Genomic DNA, 27735 nt, shown 5'->3' with positions numbered 1-27735 from the left:
TATTTGGTACCCAACTTGAGATGCCTGGGGGCACCATTTCAAAGATACTGAGCCCCCACCATTCCAGTTGACCTCAATGGGGCTGCTGATGCTTGGCACCTCTGAAAAATAGCTCAAGCTGGGTACCCAAAAATTGAGGGTACCCAAATTAGTGGATACATGAAAATGTTGACTTTCATCTGCTCTTTATTGGGTTATGGCTACACACTGGTGATTTGGGATGCTGCTTAGAGGGAAGTGGACCCCACTTCTCCCCCCGCACCTGTATATCTGGAGCATATATTCCAGTGAGGCCTAATGTGTGGAGCAGTGTGTGGGATCTGGGGCTAGAAGACAAATAAGTAATTGCCCTTGCATCATGCCTTTCTTTGAAAAACCATAGTAAATGCCTTCTGAATATAGGACTCCAGAGAAGTTGGTACCATTTTCTGTGCAGAAGTGGGTGAAAAATAATAACCATTTTGTATGGAGAACTATTTCAACTGCAAGAGAATTTTTAGGGAGTTACCAAGGACCTGATTTATAGTCCTTGTGTACCCAAATCTCATATTCTGTTCAGTAGGAGCTGTGGATCCTCAAGGAAAGGAGGATCAGGCCGCAAATGGTGACCTGTTTGGTGTGGAAATTTCAGTAGAAAAGGTACAGTAAGTTTCCAGTATAGATTTGCCCATGGGCCTGATTCGCATCTCTGGTAGAGTCAGTGGAGTTACCCCAGCATAAAGCTGGTGACAGCGAAAGGAGGGTTTAGCCCAATGGCTTAAATTACAATGGGTTAAGCTGGGGTGACCCCAGTAACTTCAATAGGGTTGCTCTGATGTAAAAGTGGAATTTGGTCCATCATCCTTTACCTGGCCTCATGGGACAGGTGTTAATCTAGGGTTAGGTAAAAATTATTGTAACCACGTGTGACCCCGTTGCAGTTTTCTTTTTAATGGCCGAACATGTGATGGCGTGTCTGTGGAAGGCAGTGACCCTGCTGGCTCCCTTGTAGTTTTAAATCTGTAACCCCATCCAATGATTGAGCACAAAGCTGACTGAAAAGCAAGGGCCAGGTGGCCGTCAGTGGCGGGGTGCGGGTCTCTGTATAACATGCAATGGGACAGCGTGGGGGAACTGGCCTGCAGGCGAGGAGTTGTCCACCGGCCCCCCACACCCTGTGGAGAAGCGGGGTGAAGTCCACCCCGTGCACCTGTTGACATCAGTGGAAGCTAGGTGCCTATGCACCTTTGGGGATCTGGGTTCACCTTGCTGGCTAGCCATGCCCGGCCCCCCTGCCCACGCTTGCAGCACAGCCAGCAGTGGAACCCAGGAGTCCTGGCTCCAGCCCACTGCTCTAGCCACTCTGCCAGTGGCCACAAGAGGGCACCGCCCCCTCCTAGGCCACATGGTATTGCCCTGAGTCTGTGATTTCCGCCCTCCCCCCTCCATTAGACTGCTTGGTATGTTCCACAGCTAACGTTCTCTCACCACCCGCCCCCTCAATGCCAGCTCCGCTTCTGAGAGGCGCGCGACATCCATACGTCACCGCTAAGGCGTAGCCGAGCGCGAGATCCGCCCTGCTACGTGATCCACCCATCTGTTTTGGAGGTAGGGCCTGGTCGCTCCTGCGGGTGACAAACCAGAGCATTTTATTACGTCATCATTCAGCGCCACCCTGTGAGTGCAGGCGCTGGTTGCTGGGGCTATTAATGTTTCCGGGAGCAGGGCTGTCACCCGGAACTGTTCCCCTTGGGGTGACCGTTTCCAGCCGGACCCGGCGGCGGCTGCACTCCGCCAACCGCGCCGCCTCATGGCCTTCAACTTCGGGGCAGCCGCCGGCGCCGCCGCCGCTAACCCGACAGGTCAGTGCGGGGCGGCCGGGGCCGGGGCCGGGGCGCGGAGACCGGCTGCGGGGCGGGGGTGGGTGTGCCCGCTCCGTGCCTCCCCCGTGGCGCTCGCCCTAGCAACCGGAGCGGCGGCGCCGCCTCCCCAGCGCCGAGGCGGGGCGGGTAGCGGTGTCTCGTCGGGATGGGAGCCGGGGCGGGTCCGGCCCCTCCCTGGGACACCGCAGCCGAGCCGGGGCTCTTCCCCTCCGTCCCGATGGATTGACACCGAGCCAGGCGCCTTGGGCTGCGTTCCCGCGGCGGCGGGTGAGCTCTGGGCGCGGCTGCAGCCCCGCGGGCGCCCCCCCCCCGGGCTAACTGCCCCCCGCGCTCCAGGCGCTGCGCTGTTGCTGCGCAGGAAATGCCCCTCCGACATCTTTATACAATTGAAATGACTTGTGAGAGGGGGGCGGGGGGTGCATTTTTCTAGCCTTCCCTCCAGGGCTCTTGCGAGCTGCTTCTGCAGATAGTGTCACATTACGGTATGTTCTGCTCCCAGTAGAGCCAGGTGGAGGTTCATGACCTCTGCAGTAAAGGGGGTCACGAATGACCGAGCAGTGTGTGTGTTACACACACACACACACACACACACACACACACACACACACACACACACATATATATACCAGGGCTTGTCTTGAATAGAAAAATTTAATGTGATTATGAAAAGTTTAATCACGATTAGCTGAGATGAGGATGTACATGATGTGTACTCGTTGGCACTGATTAGTCAGTCATGATAACTATCAGGTAACTCAAGTATTCACAAAAGTCTTCATGTTCAAGCACAATAGTTTTATTTATTTAAAGAGACATCCCTAGATAGCTTATCATTTGTGAGACATTTTCTAGGGTGTGGGGAGGAGGAAAGGCTACATCCAACTTGAAATCAGAGGAGGGGAATGTTCCTTTTAAGCTTTCTAAGTGTGTGGCTTGTCTAGGCATATATCTATTTGTGAGCTAGACCCCAAAGCTTTAAGAGGTTGTGCTAAAAGGCAAATCATTTCCAGCCCCTTCAGAGCACTTAGACTTGTAATACTTTGTCTGCCCTGGCATTTATCCTCACTGCAGAGGTAACTCAGGTTCTAACTTGAGTGGTGCCCCAGTCTGGCTCCCATGCACAAAAACCTCTTGCCTGACTGGTGGTGGTGTTTACACCCAGGCTGGCAAGCTGGCCTAGAGTACAGGCTAAAACCTGAGTGCTCCTTACACTCAGGCTGGTAACCCACCCATACTGCAGTGTAGATACAGGCTAAAACTCTCAGGTGCTGATAATTCTCCAGTGCCTTCCCAAAAATCCTTCTGTGTGTGCACAGAAACACAAACGGTTTCTCCCACAGTTCATTGAGAGAGAATCCTAGAATGATTCATCTTATTGCAGTATTAACAACATTGGGATATAACCACAAAAGTCCTAGTGTGTATAGTACCAGTGTGGACATGGTATGGTGCCCCACTTGAATATGGCTTTGCAGTGTGCCACTCACACCCAAGTGCTGATCACCCAAATGAACTCTGCAGTGAAGACATACCCCTGGAAAGTTGTACTGCTTTAGCTAACACTGGTTGTACTAGTATAGTTAAAATGCTACAACTCCCCTAGTGGACTCTGTTACATTCGTGTACATGTGCTTTTTACATGTAAAGCTTTTCCTATATGGGAGAGGGAATAACTGGACCAGCATGTCACTTGTATACTGATATAACTGCATCCATGCTTGGAGTTGTACTGGTATAACTATAGCAGACAAAATCATGCCTCTGACTGACATAGTTACATGACTGGAACTTTCATGTGTAGATTAGGCATAAGTGTGGGAGGGGAGAGAAGTCTTACAAAGCTAAAACATGAATAAAAAAAGTGTATCTGCTAACAGCATAGGTTAAATAGCAGAAAGCTTTGGATTACTCTGTTTGTGTTTAAATAAATGAATCTCATTTGAAATGGAATAACTTCTCTCCTCTATGCTTTTAATTTAACTATTTCTATTTTTCTTGTCCCTGGCTATGGAAACCACTTTTTTTTTTTTCCCTTCAAACTAATGCTGCCTGCTCTCTTTCTGCTTCCCACCTGTTAGGATTTGGTGGGCTTGAGACTGCAAACTCCACTGCCAGTGGGTTTAATTTTGGGGGTTTCGGATTAACTGCCAATCCTGCAGTGAATTTTAATATTGGGAATTTCGGTGTGTCCACTACCTCAGCGCCACCATTCAATTTTGGTAACAGTCTGGCAAGTGCAGGTAGATAACACACACACTTGTTTGTAGTGAATGTTGATAGCAGGGGTCCAAGAATTCTTTTCAGATCTCTGGTATCCAAGTATAAAAAACTACTTAATACCTTTTGTATAGCCCAAATTAGGGAACAAAGCTTTTAATAACTTGTAGCAAAATCTCAAAATATGACTTTAAAAATACTTCCACTAATTTCTGGATTTCATATGCAAATCCAGTGAAAATAGCTGTTGAAAGAAAATTACTTGGTCTGTCAAATGCACATTTTCTCTAAAAACAAAATAAACCATGGTGTCCTGCCAGTCTAAATCTAAGTCTTGATTATTTAGCAAATGGTCAGATTTACTGGCAAACTGTAATCTCAGTTCTTTGTTCAGATATTGGTAATACTGAATAATTACAGAGTAAATCTGTAAAGCCACATTTCCTTACTTTAGATTCTTGGACTACTGTAGTCATGTTTTTCATCTTTCCTATGTCTCTTCATTGGACTTCAGTTGGTTATCATGAACCCACCACACTTAACTAGTTTCTGTGGAGAAACAAATTGTATACGATCAGCACAAAATCAATAGCCCTTGCTTTTTGTCTCTGTTCAAGTACTGTTGTTGATCTGCTGAAATAATGCACAGACGCAGGGTTGTCTTTAAAAGATGCTCCAGCTTTTTTGTTCTTCCTAATGTAGACACTGGTTATTTGTGAAGGGAATTGGCAATCCAGTGTAAATTAGTCAATTGAGTAATCACATTGATTTATTTTAAATTTAGTCCTTTTTTAATGTGAAAATATTTGTGCCTTGTATGGTGGTATACTATTTCATATGTTTCCATTTATGTAGGTTTAGCCCTGCAATCTTGTTCTTGCAGCTGCTCGTATAGGAATTAAATGCATTCCACAGTCTGACCATTTTTTTGTATTTTAGCACCCATGTCACTTTCATGCACCTGATGAATAATGTAGATCTTGTTTAACTGATTTTACTCTGGTACAAATTCTAATTAATTGCCTTTTTCCTAATGGATATGAGCTAAATTAAAACCAAACCTGAGATACATGTTTTCATTGTATTAACAGTTTAATACTACAATTATCACTGGAAACCTTTTTCATCCAGTTGCATAAAGCTGATGCTCTGAATGAGTGAAAATCAAGTTGGGTTGAAAATTAAGTCTGGTTTAAGATTCATTGTGTGCACAGGGATGGTAAATCTAATAGATTTACAAATCATTATTTGTTTTGATTCAGATGTAAACTGTATTTTGATAAACTGACATGTCCATTGCCAATGACTATATCCATTTGTTGAATCATGTACACTATACTGTTTGATATTTCTATATACAGCTCTTGCTGATAGTTAAAATTGCAAAATTATATTCAAAGATTGTATAACTCTGCCGCTCATAACTGCTTTCCTGACATACATAACATGCCATTTCAAGCTGTTTCATTACATTAAGTTTAAAAAAAAAAAATTACATGTAACTTACAAATGGCTTTACAACAGCTGGTCTACATAGTGGACTCTTTTAGTTGAGGTCTGTGAGGTGCTGTCATTCCTGCTCCATATGTGTATAAGAGGCCCCTGGGGGAGACTCATCAGTTTGGGCTCTGATTCCATTGTTTTCATCTGACCTATATGATGTTGTGTCTTTGCTTTTCTGCTGCCTGGCCAAGTTCAGGAGTAGGATCAGAGTGGACTGATGATCCGTTTTGCTGAGTTAAAAAAGGATCTAAAAGGTATAATGGGATGACTTCTTTAGGCTCTGTTCAGGGAGAATTTCTATCTTTTGTCCACGAGTACAGTTTAGAATTGCTTTTTGACCTCTTAATGCCCCAGGAGACCCAAGTCTTGTCAGTGGAATAAAGTATATTTTTCATCTTTTGTGCACTAATAAGGTGATGGTTACTTTCACACATGTCTGGATCAGGAATATGTGCCTGAGCAATTTTAGATTGGATTATTGCAATGCATACCATACAGAGTTACCCCTGAAAGCCTATTGATGTTTGCAGCTGGTGCAAAACAGCACTGCTTGCCTGCTCGGAACAGTAGCTGTAAGGCACTGCTTAGCCCCTTTTTGGATAATTGCACTGGATATGCTGCTCTGCCATCTGGTCCTCTTTTCCCTGTGCTCTTCTATGCATACTACCTTGGTACCTGGACATGATTCTGCTGTTGGTGACTCCGAGTCCCTGGGGGACGGTTCCTGTTTTTTCTACTGTGTAGCAGAGGCCTCTAGTAGAGGCATCTAGTCTGGGTTCTTCATGTTTCCAGCTGCTTTTACAGACTCTCTTCATGGAGAGCCTGAACACCTGGAGAAGCAGCAGGAAAAAGAGGGGATCCAGCACCATACGACTAGTCAGCTATTCATAGACTCCAGTTTGGGAACTGCTGACTTAAATTTTTAACTAATAAAAGTAAAACCTCAAGCGTGTTTGCTGGACTTCATACAGCCAGTGATTTTTGGAGGATGCAGGTGTTGCTAGCTCTTCCAGATGCAGAGCAAGGACCATCCCAAACAGAATGCGTTGCAGTAGTGTACGGGGGGATCACAAAGGCATGGATTACCACTGTGAAATCCACACCCAGAAGGAAAGTTTACAGTTTCCAAATATTTCAGAGATGGAAGAGGACCACTCTTTGCTATTGATAAAAGATTGTGGGTTTATGTTTAGCTGGTTAAGATTAATGATTCAAGGTGCCAGGGATTAATGTCAGGGTAAAGGCATCCATTGCATATATGAAATCCTGACAGCCCTTCATCTTATTGGCAATAACTCAATCTTACCCAGTCAAGTCTTTTAAAGTACTGACTTGTATTTGTTCTGCTGTTTTGGCCAGTCAGTGAGATGGCACAGTTGGCATTAGAGACTTGAAGAGATTGTATTATAAAATTAAGGGTGCTCTCAATTTACTGAGGACATTTCAGCCCATGCTTCTGAACTGAGATATAAATATCTTACATACACCTCTACCTCGATACAATGCTGTCCTTGGGAGCCAAAAAAATCTTACCGTGTTATAGGTGAAACTGTGTTATATTGAACTTGCTTTGATCCACCGGAGTGTGCACCCTCCCCCCCTCCGAGCAATGCTTTACTGCCTTATATCTGAATTTGTGTTATATCGGGTGGCGTTATATCAAGGTAGTGGTGTATTTACATGTTAGAGGTTCTACTGTATGGCCCCTTGACTGTTCCTCTCAAGAACCAAGCACTTCCCTTTGCATTGTGAAGTATTCTGACAAATCCATCCTCCTAACAACCTGTGTGCCACGCTGTGGACCTGATCCTGAAAACTGATCCACACAGGGAGACCCATTCATCCATGGAAGTCAGTGGAATTCCACAGGAGTCTACCCCCTAAATCTTCTTGCAGGATGGGACACAGAATGTCATCCTTCTGCTGGCATGAGGGACACTGGCTTTGCCACATATTCCAGGGTTTTAGGCCATCTTTACTGTCTGTGTTCTTGCTCATATGCAACCATTGTATGCAAGATGCTTAGTTCTACCCAAGTGTCTGTAGTTCTTGTTTATATTTTTAATTAAATGATCCTGTATATTAAAAATGTACCACCCCGTCCCACAAAAATCCAGTTATTCTACTCTAGAGAATTAATTTGACAAAAGTTAGTACTAGCTATAATCTTCTGTAGATGGGGAGAGCACATCTGGCACTGAGCAACTTAAGTTAACTAAAGCCTAAGTGTGTGTGTGTGTGTTGGGGGGGGGGGTTGTTTGTTTGTTTTTCAATATCCCTGGCTCGCTTGTCACAAGATAAATATGTATTGCTTCTTGTCCCCACTTTCTCTCCTGTTTACTTTATTGTCAAAGTAAATAACTGATCAGAAAAACTTGCTTGTGCCATAACACATTCATCTGTCAGCATCTCCCTTCATAAAACTCATTGCGTTGGAGTGTGCAGTTTATCATGATCTACAAGAGATTGAATCATGTGGCAAAGCCACCTTGTTTATTTGTACAATTTATTTTACTAGGTGCATTTGGAGGATTTGGGACAACTACCACCGCTCCTGGATCAGCATTTAGCTTTTCTGCTCCTACCAACACAGGCACCACTGGTGAGCTACCATCATTCTGGTTTAGAATTAAACTTAAAACTCCTACAAGACTGATGCTATCTGTTTTTGCTGTTCATATGTAAATCTTCTGTTAATCTTTGATTTTCTCCCCTCCTCTAAGGACTGTTTGGTGCTACCCAAAACAAAGGTTTTGGATTTGGTACTGGTTTTGGTGGAGCAGGAACTGGTACTGGCCTAGGTACTGGTTTAGGAACTGGGTTAGGCTTTGGAGGATTCAGTACCCAACAGCAGCAGCCCAGTAAGTACAAAGACTTCTGTTTCTTTTAAAAGCTAATATTAGTAAGCAAAATGTCTCTTGTTCATCACTCCTGAGTAATCAAAATATTAGTATGAGTTTACTTGAGTAATGGACAAATAATAGAAAATTCTAGCAACTTAATATATTAAGCTGCTTTTCTGTGTCCCCAGAACCATCAGTGAAGAGTTTACAGATTTCAACACCCTTCGTAGTCTAAGTTAGAGGTTCTCAAGCTGGGGATTGGGACCCCTTAAGGGGTCATGAGGTTATTACATGGGAAGTCATGAGCTGTCAGCCTCCACCCCAAACCCCACTTTGCCTCCAGCATTTATAATGGTGTTGAATATAATTAAAAAGTGTCTTTAATTTATACGGGGGGATCCCACTCAGAGGCTTGCTATGTGAAAGGGGTCACCCGTACAAAAGTTTGAGAAGCCTTTTACACAGAGCACCAGAGCCTGAAGAGGGGGATGAGGCAACTAAACCTCACTCAGCACGAAATTCACCTCCAAGCCCCAAATCTCACTAGTGGGGAGATTGCTCTGTTGTGGAAGAAAAAGACCAAATAGCCTGGACATTTTAATGTGACTGCTTAAAAATTCACCGTTTGGCAGGCTCCACACTTCAAGTGCCTCTTGCTCAAATTGCTACAGGTTGCTGCATGAGAACGAAAAACTTTGGCACATTCCCAGTAATTTCAAAATGTACTAGTAAAGTGTCCATCCCCTTGGACCAAAAAAAGAGATGGATCACTTTTCTTTTGAGTTATCTGCTACCTATCTTGCTGATGCTGTTCACTGTCTGTCTACTACAAGGGATTTCATGGAATAGATGGAGGAGCCAGGGTTCTACAGAGCATCCTGGAGAGTGTTTTCCTTTTGCAGTTAGGGGTGTAAAATAGTAACGGTTGAACAGTTAACTGGTCAGCATTAGTCTTCCCAGTTAACCCAGCCTAACCATTAACCCCTAGCCCGGTGGGTGGGCCCCTCTCTCTTTATTTGGTTAACTGGGTAAATGATATAATTTTAATTGGTTAACTTTTTAAACAATATTTACATTTCCTATTTGCCACATAATACCCAGGTACCTTCACAACATGCCTCAGGATGGCCTTTGCTGTTCTGTTGGCAGTGCAGCCATCCTTATTGTTTTCTCTAGAGCAAGCGAAATCCTGTGGTAAGGTAGTTCTTTTCCAAGTTTAATATTGCCCTTCCTTTCCAAGAGGCATATCTTTGGGAATAGCCTAGATCAGGGCATGGGTTCCATGTCTTAGCAAGGAAATACTCTGTATGAGAGTGAGAATGTCTGTCTTATCCAAAGGTCTCTATAGATCAAACAGAAATTTCAGCTCCTTTTTCTTTACCTACAGAACATGTAGGTTGCATTCCAGTGGAACTTGGCCTTTCATGCCTCATTTGAAAGAGACCAAGAGAACCAGGCCAAACACTTTGAGATATTGCTATGCCATTCCCTAAAGGATTGGTCCATAGCAAGAGATTTCCTGGCTGCGTGGAGCTGAACATAGCTTGCTTTTTGCAGTTCCTGGCTGCGTGGAGCTGAACATAGCTTGCTTTTTGTAGTGACTTTATAAACTGAATTCTTTTCCTCCCCTGCCTCCTGAAGCAGTCACATCCCATCCTCCTTCCTTTCCTGTAAAGGAGGAATACGTTTAGAGAACCATCAACTGTCAATTTCAAATTCAGGCAGTGTTCCCGTTTGACCGAAGCTTAAAAGGTTTACAAAAGTCTGTTCCGTTTATTTTTTGGTCTCCAAGAAGTCCAGGATGATCCAGCAGATTCTGGATAGTGGAGCATAAGTGTATCAAAAAGGAATCCAGCACATTGGTGATCGTTGCTGTCAGTCCAGGAGACTTCTGAGCATCTTGGTTATAGCATACATATCTCCATAGCCCCATTATAGCAGCCCTCAGAAATACCTGTGCTTCACCTTGGGATCTCCATTTATCATACTGGTCCCTTCTTTTGGTTTAGCATTGGCACCAAGAATCTTTACAAAGTTGATGGTGGCAGTGACAGCATCATGAGAAAGGAAGGAATTGTTGACACATTTGGTTAAAAGAAAAGTCAATACATCTATACCCCGATATAATGCTGTCCTTGGGAGCCAAAAAATCTTATTGTTATAGGTGAAACCGCATTAAAGCATCCAAGAATGTTTATCCAATAACATCCCTCAAATGGGTAAATTTAGACACCTCTTTTTAAAAGTGTGCCTCTGTGTAACTGAATGTCGGACAATTCTATCAGCACTTTTAAGAAGGGGTGTGGGGGGGGAGGGGTATAATGTCATTCAAAAATCAAACTTTGTGCTGCTTTATTTACCCACAGACTTCTTGGTATTCCCCTGACAAATGCACAAGAAGTTCTAGTGTGGTGTGCCTTAATCAGTTAATCTTTCTTTATTCCTCAAGAACTGTTTTTTGTGTCTGATTTTAGCATTAGGTGGCTTGTTCAGTCAGCCCACGCAGGCACCTTCCCAGTCCAACCAGCTGATAAACACAGCCAGTGCTCTTTCTGCTCCCACGCTCTTGGGAGATGAGCGAGATGCTATTTTGGCAAAGTGGAACCAGTTGCAAGCCTTCTGGGGGGCGGGCAAAGGATATTTTAACAGCAACATTGCTCCGGTGGAGTTCACACAGGAAAACCCATTTTGCAGATTTAAGGTATGATATTTCTGGTATTTATCTGAATACTTATTCTGAGACCATTTGCAGTCTTCTGTTTTAATCCTAAATGCATCATGGAAGTTGCTTAGAATTAGCAATAGCTAAATTATGTAACATCGTATGTTCTTCAAGGTAATGTGTCCCATTCTGATATGCATGGGGTAAAGCTCTGAGTGGTGTGCTTGCTGAAAATCTAGGCCCTGCGGACGTGGGGGAGATAGCTCTGTGGTTTGAGCATTGTCTTGCTAAACCCAGGGTTGTGAGTTCAATCCTTCAGGGGACCACTTAAGGATCTCTGGGGCAAAATCAGTACTTGGTCCTGCTAGTGAAGGCAGGGGGCTGGACTCAATGACCTCTCAGGGTCCCTTCCAGTTCTATGAGATAGGTATATCTCCATATATTACAAATGACATGCTTGCTCATGTGAGCAATAAGACAGATAAAATATTCCAGGATAGTGTTAGGAGAATTAAGGTCATTAACCATCCAAAATGAGCACTAATCCATTAGAAATGCATTTCTTCTGGTGCTAATCACTTAAATATAACACTTAAAATTGTCTTCAAATTAATTTTTAAGCTTTACAGTGGTTCTCAAACTTTTGCTATGTGAAAGGGGTCACCAGTACAAGCTTCTGAGTGTGACACAAACTCTGATAAAAACACTTTTTATATATTTAACACCATTATAAATGCTGGAGGCAAAGCAGGGTTTAGGGTGGAGGCTGACAGCTCGCAACCCCCCTCCCCCTGTAATAACCTTGTGACCACCTGTACCCAGCCCCCAGTTTGAGAACCCTGCTTTAGAAGACCAGGATAATCTTTTTTTTGATATCCAGAACAACAAACTTAATGTTGATCTCTGTGTCAGCCTCAGCAACAGGAGACTGTTTTCTAAATTTGGCCTGCACACCATTTTGGTAGCCCATATTCTCTTCTGCATCAGCTAGATTCAGGCCAGCTTATTCTGATTTGAACTCATCTGCTTTTATCCGCAGGAGTCTTTAAGCTGTCCTTATGCCTTGTCCCAGTTTCCAGTTCTGCTGTGTCAGCAAAGAGTAGAGGGTTCCTCATCCTCCACAGATCTGATGATGCTTACTCTAGCTCAGCCACAGACCAATTAATAGACATATCAAAGACAGTAATAAGCCTGGCTTCGTGTACGCATTTGAGAGACTTCCCTAAGAGATGCAATTTTTACCCTGAATGTTAATGTAGTTTGTTGCATAATTAATACTTGGTTCCGACATACACGTCGGAGAACATTACCAACGCTCTAAAACCGAACCTATGTATAGTAAATGCATAAAGGGGTGTAAAACAAGATGGCAGGTATTTTGCTGTCTTCATAATGCATTTTATGGTGCAGCCTAGTAATAGGAGCTTCTTGTGGGCAACTTGACACTTCTGAACAATCACTTTAATATAGGTATCAATTGTAAAAGTTTCACACCCACTTATAAGAGGACTGCTCTTAACAGAGAACTACTAGTGCTTTCTGCAAATTGCACAATACTCTTCATCTTTCTCATAAATTTAGCTTTCCATTGATTCTGGGAAGTGCATTTCTGTGCTATGTGTCTAATCTTATTTGTCCTAGGGCCTTGAGTATTGCCCTGGGTTGATTCAGGCTGACGGACTTTTTGTACCCAAGTGAAATGGCTTTGAGGGAACTCTTGCGGAATCTCGTTAGACTTCCTCTTCTAAGAATGTAGTGCGTACACTGGCACAATAGTTGTAAGTGCAGCCATGCATCCTAGGTTAAAGATCCATTTGTAGCCCCTCCATAAAATTCACTGTCTTTGCTATATTGTATCAGGAATCAAGAGATTTCAGTGACTTGCCCCAGTGTGCTAAGAAGCCGTGTATTTGAACCTTAAAACAGTACAACACCTCAGTGTATGAAAACAGTTGCCTTAAAGCAAGTGGGATGATAATCACTAATTCATGACTTTTCAAACTGTCCTGCAGTCTTTGAAAATTACTATTGTTATAGTATGAACAACAGAGTTTCTTTGTGTTGGGATATTGAGTTGCATCAGCCAAAGCGTGTAATACTTAATCTTACTGCAACTTTATCACAGAAAGGGATAGAGAGGTTTTTAAAAGAAAATAGAGAAGATAAGATTAGGGTTTTGTGTTTTTAAATACAAGCATTCAAAACTCCATCATTACACACTGAGATGGAAAAGTAACTGTTGTGGGTGTACTGACGTTCTCAAATGTTATATCTTGACCTTCAAGATTGTTTTATTTCATTTAAGCTTTACACCTACAAAAGCACTCAGTATGTACACCTGGAGTTGTGTTCCCCAGTGTCTTCCTACTCCAGCCAATACCGCATAGAGTGGAGGTTCCAGAACTCTCCAGAGGTTGGAAGTGATGCACTTGTGAAAAAGGCGGCTGTGATTCTGTGGTACATTAATAGGCGTGTCATATGTAAGACATGGGAGGTAACTGTTCCACTCTAATCAGCATTGGTGAGGCCTCAGCTGGAGTACTGTGACGAGTGCTGGTCGTCATACTTTAAGAAAGTTGTAGACAAACTGGAGAAAGTCCAGAGGAGAGCATCACAAATGGGAAAAAAAGATTCAGCAGACTTGACCTATGTGGAAAGGTTAAAACTTGAGCATGTTTAGTCTTGAGAAGAGAAGACTGAGAGGGACCCGATATATTTGAAAAACTATTAAGAGCTGTCGGGGATGGCGGTCAATAGTTCTCCATGTCCACTAAAGGTAGGACAAGGAAAAAAATTGGTTTAATCTTCAGCAAGGCAGATGTAGGTTGGATATTAAGAAAAGCTTTCTAACTATTTGGGTAGTCAAGCACTGGAATAGGCTTCCGAGAGACTGTGGAATCCCCATTGTTGGAGGTTTTTAAGAACAAGTTGAACAAATAGCTGTCGGAGATGATCTAGGTATACTTGGTCCTGCCTCAGCACCGGGGTATGGACTAGATGCCCTCTTCAGGTTCCTTTCGGTTCTAAATTTCTATGATTTTATCTTCCTTTTTCCTTATTTCTATATTACGAGGGGTTTTTAATACCAGGCATAACAAGTCAAAATCCCCTTTCCTATGTTTACATTTGCATTTTAGAAAATGTATAAAATTCTGTTATGTTTAATTCCGTTCTCCGTTCCAAAACAGTAACAAAATTTCCCTTCAACCTAGAATCTTCCCAACAGAATCTTCCCAACAGGCCAAAATTTCTCAAAGGCAGAGAATGGACATTTCTGAAAATTTACCTTTTTAAAAACTTCAACCATTTCAAAAGTGACTTTACTGTGATTGCTCAATAAAATGTAGTTTTAGAAAGTGGGAGTGCATTTAACACCTTTAAAATTATTCATACACTATGGTTATATTTAGAATTAGCTGGAAACATGTCATTTTACAAGTTCTGCAAGTGTTGTCCTCTCCTACACCCACGTCTTGATGTATCTCACTTTCAGGTGAACCTTTTAACAACAACCAATTTGGCTTTTTCCACAGGCTGTGGGCTTCAGTTGCATGCCCAACAACAAAGATGAAGATGGCCTGGTGGTCTTAGTCTTCAATAGAAAAGAAGTAGACATACGAAACCAGCAGCAGCAGCTAGTAGAATCACTGCACAAAATTTTGGGAGGCAACCAGACCCTTACGGTCAATGTAGAAGGCGTTAAAACACTGCCAGATGACCAGTACGTGAATATCTTCTTGTGCAATTTTCCACCCTTCTCTATCTGGTTTTCTCTGCGTGTATAATGTGTTGGCTGTCTTAAAGTCAATCCGCTTCAGTACAAAGCTTCTGCTGAAACTCCTTCTAAGAGTCTTTTAGGGATACTCAAATACATATTTAAAGTTTTAATGTTTGTATTCTCAATATAGTACCCATCTGTGTTCAACAGTATCCATTTCTTTGTATACAGGTTTTGGCCTCTTCTGTCTCCAGTTTCTTTCCACTGTTTCTGATGGATCACTAAATCCAATTTTTTTGGTTTATTTGGCATTTGCAATGAGGCCAGTAAAAAATCTATTGCCAGAACTTATCTTGTGATTCCTCTGTTCGGCAGCAGTGCAGGAAAAATCAGGGATATGTGTAGTGGTTAGTGCAACTGGGTTAAATGCACTAAATATTTTAGAAAGTGGAGGGCATGCCCTACCAGTAAGATATTTCGGGTAGACAGTGGTGTGGGGTGTTTTGTTTTGTTGTTTTTTGGGGGGGAGGGGAACCAATGCTGACAAGGTATTCTAGCATTTGAGCCCAGAAATATTTGCTTTGGAATTAAGTTTGCTTACTGACAGTGTCACTGGCTACTTCTGTCTGTGGTGTGCCAGAGGACTGTTCTTTACACTGAACTACCTTAAGTATTTCTAACACCCCCATGACCGTAGGCACCTTTTGGCAGTTACCATCCACACACTTGCTAAACTTAGAGCAAAGACTCTACTTTATCCTGACATATAGACTGATTTGATGTATGAAAAGACAAGAAATGTGATGCTCCAGTATCCAGTTCTTTTTCTCCAGTGATAGAATTTGGGCTGGGTCAGGGATGGGTGAGCAGGGTCATCACCCTGAGCACTGACTTCCCCTTGGCACCACCACAGGGCTGGTTGGCTTTTCTTCTTCTTTGCTTTGATTAGGCACACTTCCCCCTCTCCCCGATTGGTTGGCTGTGCTTTCCTTTTGCTTGGCCTATATGAAGGTGCACACTGCTGATGTTTCCTGCCGTGGGTGGGTGGTAAAACATCTAGGGCTGCTCCTGAGCTAGGCTGATGTACTTTAGGAAGATACATGCATGATATCCTGTTCATTTTCCTTTGTTAACAAAATGTGAACCTAGTGGTTTCTAATAAGCACTGAACACATTATTAAACTGTATAATTTTGTAGTTCAGTTATGTTTTATTAAACAAGTAGTTGACTTCTGAACATTTGATTAATGTTTGTAATTCTAAATGTGATGCTCACTTTTTTGTTTGCTGTATTAGTCAACAGTAAATATTTTCAGTTTTTTTTTTAATTGGCTGGAATGTATTAATTGAAAATAATGATTTTGTTGTTTGTTGGTTGGCTCCAGGCTTATAATTGGATTTCAGTTATTTCTGTAAACCATTAACTGATCTACAGTACTTGTATTATTATAATTTTCTTTTCTGTTGCATTTGCTTGTTCAGGACTGAAGTTGTCATTTATGTTGTTGAACGGTCACCAAATGGGACTTCAAGGAGAGTTCCAGCCACAACCCTGCATGCTCATTTTGAACAACTTAACATAAAAACATCACTGCAGCAGCTTGGAGTTACCCTCTCCATGGCCAGAACGGAACTTTCTCCAGCACAAATCAAACAGCTTCTACAGAATCCTCCTGCTGGTATGTACTGAAGTGCTACCTTAGTTGGTAAACAAGCTTCCACGTTCTCCAGGTGTCCAGGAGAGTAAGTGACTGCTTAAAAATGTCATTTTTTAGCTGACCTTTCATACTGACATGTCTGTTCCAAATATTTCTAACCCTTCCAACAAAGTAACTTCATTTTTCTCAGTTGATGATACAAAGTTATGCAAATATCTAATACTGGCGTAGACAATATTGTAAACCAAACTGTAAGTCTTAAACACCCTTACTAGCTTTCATCAATCAATTACCATGCAGGAAGATGTCACCATTAAACGTTTCTGACACTGCTGTTTGTGACTTGTTTTGTGACCTGGACATTACTAAAAAGCATATTCACAAATGAGTGAAAGGTTACTACATTAGACTACTGATCTGAGCCTCAACTATCATGTCTAATTCTGCCAAATTGCAGTACGTGTCATAATTCTATGATGCGATTTATCCATTAGCAAATAACAGAACCACCCTCATTGCATGTAGGACTTATTAACTGCTTCACTGAGTCCAGCAAAAGTGATATGCCAGGACAGTAACTTTTTGCAGGTAAAATAAACACCATAGGGGCCTGTATTCTCACTCCTCCCAACTTTCTCTGAGTGACTCATACCGATCAGTACATGTGCACAGACAGTAATTGTATCCCTTTGGATGCGTGCGGTGACCTTTTTGATTCCTCATTTGTTCACTTGCAATATCATAGATACTTGGCTTCTGTTTGCTGGTCTGTGGCCTAAAGAGAAGAGTTTGTAGGATCTTTAAGTGTGAGAAGATAAGTGTACATTTGGAATAACTCTTTGCCTGCTCTCCAGGTTCAAAATCATAAATAGTCTGTTTTTGGCTTGGATAAATTGTGTTAAGGAATAAGTTACCCAAGTTCTGGATATGTGTTGTTTGTTTTGGGGGGAGTTAAAGGCCAAAATAACATTTAAAATAGACTTCAATCTTTATCTTTCTTTCCATAACAGGAAATCAGGTGCTTTGGTAGCAAAATTAGGATAACTTTGATTCCCTTAGTTGAATCTGAAATCCAATCCAGTTTCAAAAAATGAATTCAAAATAGTCTTATGTACTACACCTGTGGTTCTGCTACCACGTTTTGCCATTTTAAAATAATTTTTCTCTCCCTTATTGCTAGGTAAGACATTCAAAAAAGGGGAAACTGACTATATGGGGACAAAGTCTGTTCCGTGCACTAAGTAACAACTGCTGTCCTGTCTCTTTCAGGCATAGTAACTTTAGGTGTAACTATAGTAGGTATTTAAAAAAAAAAAAAACTTACCACAGAAATCTGACAATTGTTTTTACCTTGGCAGTGTCCATTTAAACTACTGATGTGTATTTTGGAATAACACTGGTTTTTAGAACTGCTGCTTTATTGATTTGTGCAGCTAGCGAAGTTTCAGCATAATTGTATCATTGGTACCTCGTGCTTCTCCTCCTGTCTGTTTGCCTTTTTATCTTGTGCATAGACTCTAAGCTCGTTGGGCATGAACAATCTTTTGTGTAGGAGCCCAGCACAACAGGCCGCTTACAGGAATACAAATAAAACCCTTGCGTTAGGTTTTCACCAGTGTAACAAGATCCAGATCTGTTTAGAAATCAGTGCATGCACAACAGTATCATTTCTATAGCTCATGAAATGTCAGACTTCCAAAAGCATCCTTTGTACTGACTGTGCATGTATAACAAATTATGAGCAAAGCAAAATTACTACCTGAAAGTTACATGGTGGATTTGAACTCATTCTGAAAAACTGGACTTTCAAAGTGTAGGTTGAACATCTCCAACTTCCCCATCCTTAACTCCCTCTGTTGTGCGTAAGTACTGCACTCGCAGCATGCGTGCGCGCGCGCGCACACACACACACACACAAACAAAAAACTGACCGTAAACGCTGCATACTAAATTCTCTAAATAATGGAATGTTTTGGATAGGCAGGTATTTCAACATTTTAGTTTAGTTATAAGTAAATATTCAATTAAATATTTCAGGTAATGGAATTAATTTATGGGCAACTAGAATAAAGAAGAGCATTGTGCAGATGAAGCATAGGACATGTCAGATTAACTTTACTGTAACTTTGACATCGTGGACTAATTTATCTGGATTTTAAAATGAGTTTGGCATGCTTCTGCACAGAAAAATCAGCACTGTTATCCAGAAATGCAATATATGAGAGAAACAGTTGCCTTACCCATAGGAAAAAGGGTTTATTTTTCTCTGGCACAGGGGAAATGTTACCTCAGTTTGATATTAAGACCTATTTTATTTAACATGTTTGTCCAAACATTGAGAGAAAGTTGATTAGATGATATTCAAACTGGCAGACAAAACTAAGGCCTTGTCTACACTGCCACTTTACAGCACTGCAACTTTCTTGCTTAGGCGTGTGAAAAAACACCCCCCTGAGTGCTGCAAGTTTCAGCGCTGTAAAGTGGCAGTGTAGACAGTGCACCAGTGCTGGTAGCCACTCCCCTTGTGGGGGTGGTTTTTTAACAGCTCTGGGAGTCCTCTTCCCCCAGTGCTGGTGCCACGACCACACAGCCACATTAAAGCACTGCCACGGCACCGCTTTAATGTTGCTCGTGAATACATACCCGAAGTAACATAGTGAATACAAAAGATATATTTAATATAGGGATCTGCATAATCTGAGTCACTGGTCATACCAAGGAAAAGACGGCTTAATAAAAAGAAATGAAAAACAGTATACCTGAGGAGGAATAGACAGTAGCATTCACTTAGAGAATGCCATAATTAAGATTGCTAAACAGTTAAAATTGCTTCCCCTCCCCTCCCCCCCCAACTAAACTTTCTTAAAAATGCTCCTTCAGCCTGGGGCTAAAATTTACAAACGTGATTAGAGTAAATCTCAACACTTTTCCTTTGTCTTCTGCATCTTGAGGGCTATTGCCTTTATATTCTTACCTTAGTTTTTCTAACTTCACTTTATGTGAATTAATATACTCAGTGTGTGCATCTTAGCACATTATCCTTGATAGATAATATAGTCCAGTGGTGATAGCACAGAGCTGGGTACCAAGACGTCAGAATTCTAGTCCCAACTTTGCTATGTGGTTTTGAGCAAATCTCATTGTTTCCCTATTGTTGAAAATGATACTTGCCTACTTCCCAAGGATGTTCTGAAGACTAGTTTAAACTAGGCAAACAATATAAAATATTTAGGGCTGTCAAGCAATTAATAAGATGAATTGTGATAACACAATTAAAAAAATTAATGCTCACTTTATATTTTATTACAAATATTTGCACTGTAAAAAACAAAATAGTATTTCAATTCATCTAAGTAGTGTAATTCAATCTCTATCATAAGCTGAATTTACAAATGTAGAAAATTATGTACAATAACTTTTTTCTTTTTTAATGCAATGTAAAACTTTAGAGCCTACAAGTCCACTCAGTCCTACTTCAGCCAATCACGCAAACAAGTTTGTTTACCTTTTATGGGAGATAATGCTGCCCATTTCTTGTTTACAGTGTTGCCTGAAAGTGAGAACAGGCGTTCGCATGGCACTGTTGTAGCCGGCGTTGCAGTACATTTACGTGCCAGTTGCGCTAAAGAATCCTGTGTCCCTTCATGCTTCATCCACCGTTCCAGAGGACATGCATCAATGCTGATGACATGTTCTGCTTGATAACGATCCAAAGCAGAGCGGACCGACATGTTCATTTTCATCATCTGAGTCAGATGCCATCAGCAAAAGATTGATTTTCTTTTTTGATGGTTCAGATTCTGTAGTTTCTGCATTGGAGTGTTGCTCTTTTAAGACTTCTGAAAGCATGCTCCTCCACACCTCGTCTCTCAGATTTGACGGCATTTCAGATTCTTAAACCTTGGGTCGAGTGCTGTAGGTATTCTTAGAAATCTCTATCTTCTTTGCGTTTTGTCAAATCTGCTGTGAAAGTGTTCTTAAAACAAACAACGTGCTGGGACATCATCCAAGACTGCTATGACATGAAATATATGGCAGAATGTGGATAAAACAGAACAGGAGACATACAATTCTCCCTCAAGGAGTTCAGTCTCAAATTTATTTAATGCATTATTTTTTTAATGAGGCTCAGCATGAAAGCGTGTCCTTTGGTATGGTGGCCGAAGCATGAAGGGGCATAAGAATATTTAGCATATCTGGCATGTAAATACCTTGCAATGCGCCATGCAAATGCCTTTTCTCACTTTTAGGTGATGTAAATAAGAAACAGGCAGTCATTTCCCATAAATGTAAACAAACTTATTTGTCTGAGTGATTGGCTGAATGAGTTGTAGGACTGAGTGGACTTAAGTTTTTTTTACCTTGTTTTGTTTTTGAATGCAGCTATGTAACAATCTACATTTGTAAGTTACACTTTCATGATAAAGATTGCAGTATAGTACAGTAACTCCTCACTTAAGGTCCTCCCAGTTAACACTGTTTCATTGTTGCTAATGAATTGGGGAATATGCTTGTTTAAAGTTGCGCAATGCTCTTATAACATTGTTTGGCAGCCACCTGCTTTGTCCACTGCTTGTAGGGAGAGCAGCCTATTGGAGCCAGCTGGTGGGGGCTTGGAACCACGGTGGGCTGGCAGCCCCGCCAAGTTCCCTGTGCAGCAGCTGCCCAGCAGGCTGTCAGTTGCCTTGCCGGGCAGTTCAGGTGTCCCCTCCCCCCCAGTGCCATGTGCTGCTCCTGCCCTATGCCTTGGAGCTGCTCCCGGGACCCTCCTGCTTGCTGTGCAGGGCGTAGGGGGGAAAAGGTGTGCTGATGTCAGGGTGTCCCCCATCTCCACAGAGCCGGGGGGTGGGGGGGACAGGACAGGGCTCAGGATAGAGACCTTGCTGGCAGCAGCTGCTGTCTCAACTTGCTGATCTACTTAAAAAGTGGGGTCAGCATACTTAAAGGGGCAATGTGTGTGTCTCTCTCACACACATACACACACCCCACACACAGTGGCTCTCTATCTCACACATACATGCACCCCCTTGCACTTCGGTAAGTGGAGGGAGTGGTGCACTCCAGTGGGATAGTGTGGGTTCATCATCTTCAGTTTCCCCAGGGAATGTTTGCAGCCACTGCCATGCATCAGTTGTCTCCTCCCTCCATTTGTGCTGCCTTGTAGAGTGTGAGGCTACATTAACAACGTTTTAATCCTTGAGGGCTCAGCCAAGTGTTAGTTCATCATTCAGCAGCAAGGCATCCCCTGGGAAATAGCCCACCCTCTAACTTCACCACCTCAACCAAGCTTCACAATCGTCATTGCTGTGAACAGCATTAAATTGTTTAAAATTTACACACACACACAGTTAAAAAAAATATATGTATATGTGTGTGTGTGTATGTATATGTGTGTGTGTGTATGTATATGTGTGTGTGTGTATATATATATATAAAAATAAAATGTACATTTCCCCTGGAACTTAACCTCCCCACCCCCATTTACATTAATTCTTATGGGGAAATTGGATTCGCTTAAAGTAGCATTTTTTAGTAACATAACTACATTAAGCAAAGAGTACTTGTATGAGGTGAATTGAAAAATACTCTTACCATTTTTGTGCAAATATTATAAGTGAGCATTGTACAGTTTGTATTGTGTAATAGAAATCAATATTTGAAAATGTAGAAACATCCAAAAATATTTAAGTGATCTATTAACAGTGCAATTAAAAAAATTAATCACATTTTTTGAGTAAATCATGTGAGTTAACTGATTAATCGACAGTCCTAAAAATATAATGGCTAGATCTTTTTGACTTCCCATTTGCCAGCTCAGCAGCAATGATGGAGCCAAATGATGTCTTTCCATTGCTTTGTCTTATGCCAGCTTCACAGCTTATTTAATCATTAAATTGCTATATAAATATTCATTAATATACTGAAAATAATGGCAAAATAAGTGACACCCTGACTGAACTGATAGAGGTTTCCAAAGAAGTCTTGTGTGTTTGATTTTGATGATGTCATTTGTTTAACACACACTGTAGTTGCTTGTACTATTATTTTTATATTCCTTTTGGACCAGATTTTGGTGGTCTCCTGACAACTTTCTGATGCTTAATGTTTTTTAATCACCATTTTCACTTTCCTTTCATCTCTGTATCAGTGAGACAGCTTGACAACTGTTCTTTGGCCCAGATATTTCCACAAAACCTGGGCCTAGGATGTCTTAATAAACTGAATCTTCAAGCTATTAATTCAGCTTATCACAGCTGATTGCAGTGTGGCTCTTTCACATGCATTATTAAATCTGATCACTTACCAGCTGTGTGATGTGAAAACTATTGAAGCACCACTGAGATTGTCCTTATGGAAAGAATTTCCATTTTCTCTTGTAGGTGTTGATCCTATTATCTGGGAACAGGCCAAAGTGGATAATCCTGATCCTGAAAAGTAAGTCTTCTTTTTTTTTTTTTTTTAAACATGGATATACGGTGTGAATTTAGCCTTAAAAATCAAACACTTTCTAAAATAACTTTCAGATAACTTTAGGAGATACTATTTTTAGGGGCACAACTGTATAATGTGATAACTACACGGTAGGTAATGAGAGGGTGGCCACAGAATCACAAACACTCTCCCTCACAAAAATGCCAATTTAGTAAATCTGCCTTTAGGACCCAGGGGAAGGAAAGAAGTGCACTCAACCCCCTCTGCAGTTTCTTTCTCCCCTCTCTCCTGAGCTGATGAGTTCTCTGGAAGCAACATGTAGAGTCTAGACAGATGGTGTAGAATCCACTACACATCCACAATCTATGCAGCACCCCCAGAATTATTAGTATGTGAATCTGTGGCAGCAGAGGACTGTGGGCTTGGTCAGAAGTCATGTCTGATTTTTGGGTTGCAAATTCTTGCTGTAGGGTAGATGTTAATTGTTTGGAACTGTTAGCTCGCTGTATCTGTGAACTTCAAACCAGCACATTTCTTGGTCAATCCTACCCTGTTAGTCCTGCAACTCTAAATAAATGTAATCTCCTACACGGTCAGTATAAGGGGTGAGGACTTCTGAATTTAACACCCGTAATTACAATGACTTCTCATTCTTGTAATGAACAGTCTGCAATTCAGGAATATTTTGTTAATTACAGCTGTAAATCTTGAGTTGTTTAATAACGAAGCACTTCTCTTCCCGTAGGCTTATCCCTGTACCAATGGTAGGGTTCAAAGAGCTGCTGAGAAGGTTAAAGGTCCAAGACCAGATGACAAAGCAGCATCAGACCAGATTAGATGTAAGTGTTAACTTCTGGACACCATTCGTTTTGAACACGGTCGCAGACAATGGATTTCACACTTGAAAAGTGACTCTTGTGGCCTTAAATCCTGACTTCCAACTGCTGAGAACTAATCTGGGGAGTATTAACACTTAGCAATCGTTCTAAACTGCTGCCACCATAGATAATAGAGAAACCTAGGATACGTCTACACAGTAATTCAACACCCATGGCCTGTGGAGCTGTAAAATTGCTGTTTAGATGTTTGGGTCTGAGCTTTGGGACCCACAATGAGGGAGGGTTCCAGAGTCCAACCTAAGCCTGGATGTCTACACAGCAATTTTTAGCCCCACAGCCTGAGCCTTGTGAGTCAGTGAGCTGACCTGGGCCAGCCCCGGCCACCCCCTGCATCTTTTATGCCAGTGTAGACGTACCCATTGAAGCGTGCATCTGTGCAGTTATGAATTTAGAATATCTTTGAGTAGGTGACTTAACTGAAGCTGAAACAGGAACTGCAAGACAACCCTTACAGAAGCTATGAGGACTCTTGTATATGATTAACAGGCATTTGACACCATGCTATATATAGGAGTGGCAGACTTATGAAATAACTGTTCTCTGCTTTGTATGAATATCTTCTCCCTCATCTGCTCCCTTGAAAGAGAAAATTATCTTTTTGGCTATGACAGTCTAAAATCCACCCTTCTTAGTTCAGGGATTTTCAAAAGTGTCTCCAAATTAGGCACCCTGCTCTTCCTGACAAGCACCCCACTTATTGGGGGGGGTGTGTGTATGTAAGACCTTTTAGGTCTCTCTTGAAAATTCCAGCCATAGCACCTGACACAGCCTCAGTTTGGGGAGCGTATATTGGGCACCGATCCTGTAGCGATGGGTGTGCTGTAACTACCTGACCAGAACAGATATTTTCACTTTGAGGGGACACAAGTGGGAAGCAGGAAAGGGGTTAAGGGTACTGACAGAATAAGGCCCCCTCAGCTGCTCAGGATAAATATTTAAAACTTTCAGTTAATTGCATACAAAACAGAATGATGGTGATAGCAGAGATGAGCTGCAACAGACCCACTTATTAAACAATGGGGTATGATGGCAGTCTTACATGAGAAACTACTACTCATCGTTTTCAAATATGGCCCCTTTTCCTTTAGGACTGATCATTGTTTTGAAACTCTAATGGCAGGGAAAATGAATGCTGCTACTAATATTTTCCTGCTTGTAAGAAGGTCTTTTTTTTTTAATGAAATTTTTGATGGCCTCCAGCTGCAACCATGTTTTTCTTCCAGATAATATCAGAAGATATTAGTGAGCTACAGAAAAATCAGACCACAACCATGGCAAAAATAGCCCAGTACAAGAGGAAACTAATGGATCTTTCTCATAGAACCTTACAGGTAACACTTGGATGCATTGAGTAATCTGATGTGTGTGTTCCATGGGCAACAGACTAGACTTAGAGCTGTAAAAGGAAAATTATTTCCCATTCCTTTTCCTTTCTTTCAATCATTCCAAAGATCACAACTTCAGTGGTTCCTTTTGCAGGTGTTAATTAAACAAGAGATCCAAAGGAAAAGTGGCTATGCCATTCAGGCTGATGAGGAACAACTTCGTGTACAGTTAGACACCATTCAGTGTGAGCTCAATGCACCTACTCAGTTCAAGGTGAGTGAGTTATAAGCTCTTGCAACAGAAACGGGCTCTTGGTGTACTTACAATAAAGCTGTAGAACAACCTCCCCAAAGCCAGGTTAAAACTATTTGTAGTTAGTATTCTTCCTCTGAAAGAAAACATTGACATTTTCCCTGTTTTGAGTCAGCAGATTTGCAAGTCCTAAATCCAATCTTGGGGGGAAAAAACCCTTCCAAAGTCAAAGACAACACAGCGAGTACTGAAGCAATTTTATCAACAGTATCAGACTGTTTGTTTACTGTATTGTATTCCCCACCCCTCTTCTTTTTAAAACAAAAAACCCCATGAAGCTGAGCCAGAACTTTCAGGCTGATGGTCCACTTTTCTCTCAGGACTAGGGAATCACACGTATTAGGATAGAAAAGCAGTTTCCCCCTTATATCCCATCTATTTTTAGGGTCGACTAAATGAACTGATGTCTCAGATCAGGATGCAAAATCATTTTGGAGCAGTTAGGGCTGAAGAGAGGTACTACATTGACGCAGATCTCTTACAAGAAATCAAGCAAGTAAGTATTCCTTGTGAACTGCATGCAGAATTCTACAACAGCCTGCTTGGGTGGAGGGTGCACAGCTTATAAATAACAAGATGGAAAACAGTGGTGTTGGAACTGAAGTTTCAGCATGCCTCTTGCCTCTCAAGTGGACTTAGTATTTGCTTGATGCTGTTGCTGAATTTCCTCTAGACTAAGAGCTCTGTTCTTTGCAATCCTGATGTGCAGTGAAGTTGTTTTCCTGTGGTACCCCAAGCAGTGCACATGCAGGGGCTACCCAGAAGTGCAGATCTTGGAAAACCAGTCCTAGGACTTCAGGCTCCCTGGTCCACCAGAGAGCCAATGGGGCTGGTCCTAGGGCTGAGAGTCCATTAGCTTTAGCTGGGTCTTCCATGCTCTCTGCAGCAGTGCTGTCAACTCTGGAACTTGCTATGTTTTGACAAAAGTTTAATTGAATCTGCATTTTTTCCAACCAGCTCTAATCTTGAGTGAACTCAAATAGTTCAGTGTTTCTGATAAGGAGCTCACAGGCCTTCAGGCATGACCATGGTAAAAATGAACATGTATTATACTTAGCAAAACTACATTACTTGTGCCTTCAAAAAGTAAACTTAACTTGTAGTAAGGAAGTTATTTTAGAGAGGTTCTAAATGGGATAAACCTGTTCTGCTCTTTTTATCAAGTAGTGGACTGACCTGTAGTTTTGTGTGATAAATGCTACAGCTGAAGTGTTTTTCGCATTTTTTTCTTTAATTATTCTAGCATTTGAAGCAGCAACAAGAAGGCCTGAGTCATTTGATTAGCATAATAAAAGATGACCTGGAAGATATAAAACTCATAGAACATGGATTGAATGAGAGCATCCCTATCAGAGGAGGAATCTTCAGTTGACTTGTCATAGCCCACTGTAAGGGGCATATCAAATGCATTACCTTGTTTCAGCATTCACTTTCAAAGCCTGAAACTGACCAGGTTAAATAAAATGCATATCTTAGTATAGGATTTTCAGAAATTTGGTATCTGCTGTAATCTTTTGGACGAGCAAAGCCTCTTCCATGCTTTTCAAACTTGATAACCTTTGGAAGGTTTAGACTTATAAAGCTGTATATGCTTTCTTAAAAGAAACAATCTGTTCAGATACTGTTCTGCTACAAAAGTTATGTACTATTGTACATTTTTACAACAGCATTGTTCTTCCATGCAATGCTAAGGGAATCTTGCCTTTCAAGTTTTCATTTTTGCAGTGAGTAAAAACATGAAAGGAATCTACATCACAAAATTCTGCATCCAAAAACTAGGCTGTTGCAAACATGTACATTACACTGTAAACATGTTTTAATATTTATCTGCGGGGGGGGGGGAGTTGTGGATATAGTGTTTAGTGTAATGTGACCTTTTTTGGACTGCAAGGCTATATTTTTATATCATTTTGCTTATTCAGGAAATAGAATAAAATGTCTACTTTAAACTGTGTCCTTTATCTTGTTGCCTTTTTATTTCTAAAAAGTCATACTTTGTAATAAGTTACATAGAGATTTATAAAAAGCACTTGTGACTAACAAATCCAGCAGACTTGTGCTAGGAAAAAAAAAAAATCTACCAAGCATCATATTGTAAAGAAATTAAGTTTGCCTGACTTCTTCCCCTGGATTATATTAGCATTACTCTAGATACAGCATTTGAAGTAATTTATAATAAATTACTCCAACCTGACAGATGTCTTTCTTGGGTTCCCAAACAAGGTGAAAATTCCTTGGTAAATACCATTACTCTCTGCAAATCCTACTGAGGTACAACATTTGTGAAGGTTGGGTGAATCTTG

General features: G+C 41.5%; 1 protein-coding gene across 1 annotated transcript; it reads left to right on the top strand.

Annotated features, from left to right (window-relative positions):
- Positions 1–1640: 1640 nt before the first annotated feature.
- Positions 1641–26925, top strand: NUP54 (nucleoporin 54). The gene is made up of 12 exons (XM_039542085.1): positions 1641–1841; positions 8101–8184; positions 8306–8443; positions 10900–11126; positions 14621–14808; positions 16288–16484; positions 22844–22898; positions 23641–23734; positions 25018–25125; positions 25274–25393; positions 25818–25928; positions 26676–26925. The coding sequence occupies exons 1-12, from the start codon at positions 1790–1792 to the stop codon at positions 26802–26804; spliced, it is 1503 nt and encodes a 500-aa protein (XP_039398019.1). The 5' UTR covers positions 1641–1789; the 3' UTR covers positions 26805–26925.
- The last annotated feature ends 810 nt before the right edge of the window (positions 26926–27735 follow it).

This window comes from Mauremys reevesii, linkage group 5 (genome assembly GCF_016161935.1).
Source record: "Mauremys reevesii isolate NIE-2019 linkage group 5, ASM1616193v1, whole genome shotgun sequence".
In the NCBI taxonomy this organism is placed as follows: Eukaryota; Metazoa; Chordata; order Testudines; family Geoemydidae; genus Mauremys; species Mauremys reevesii.
This window is presented reverse-complemented; position numbering and strand designations above follow the sequence as displayed.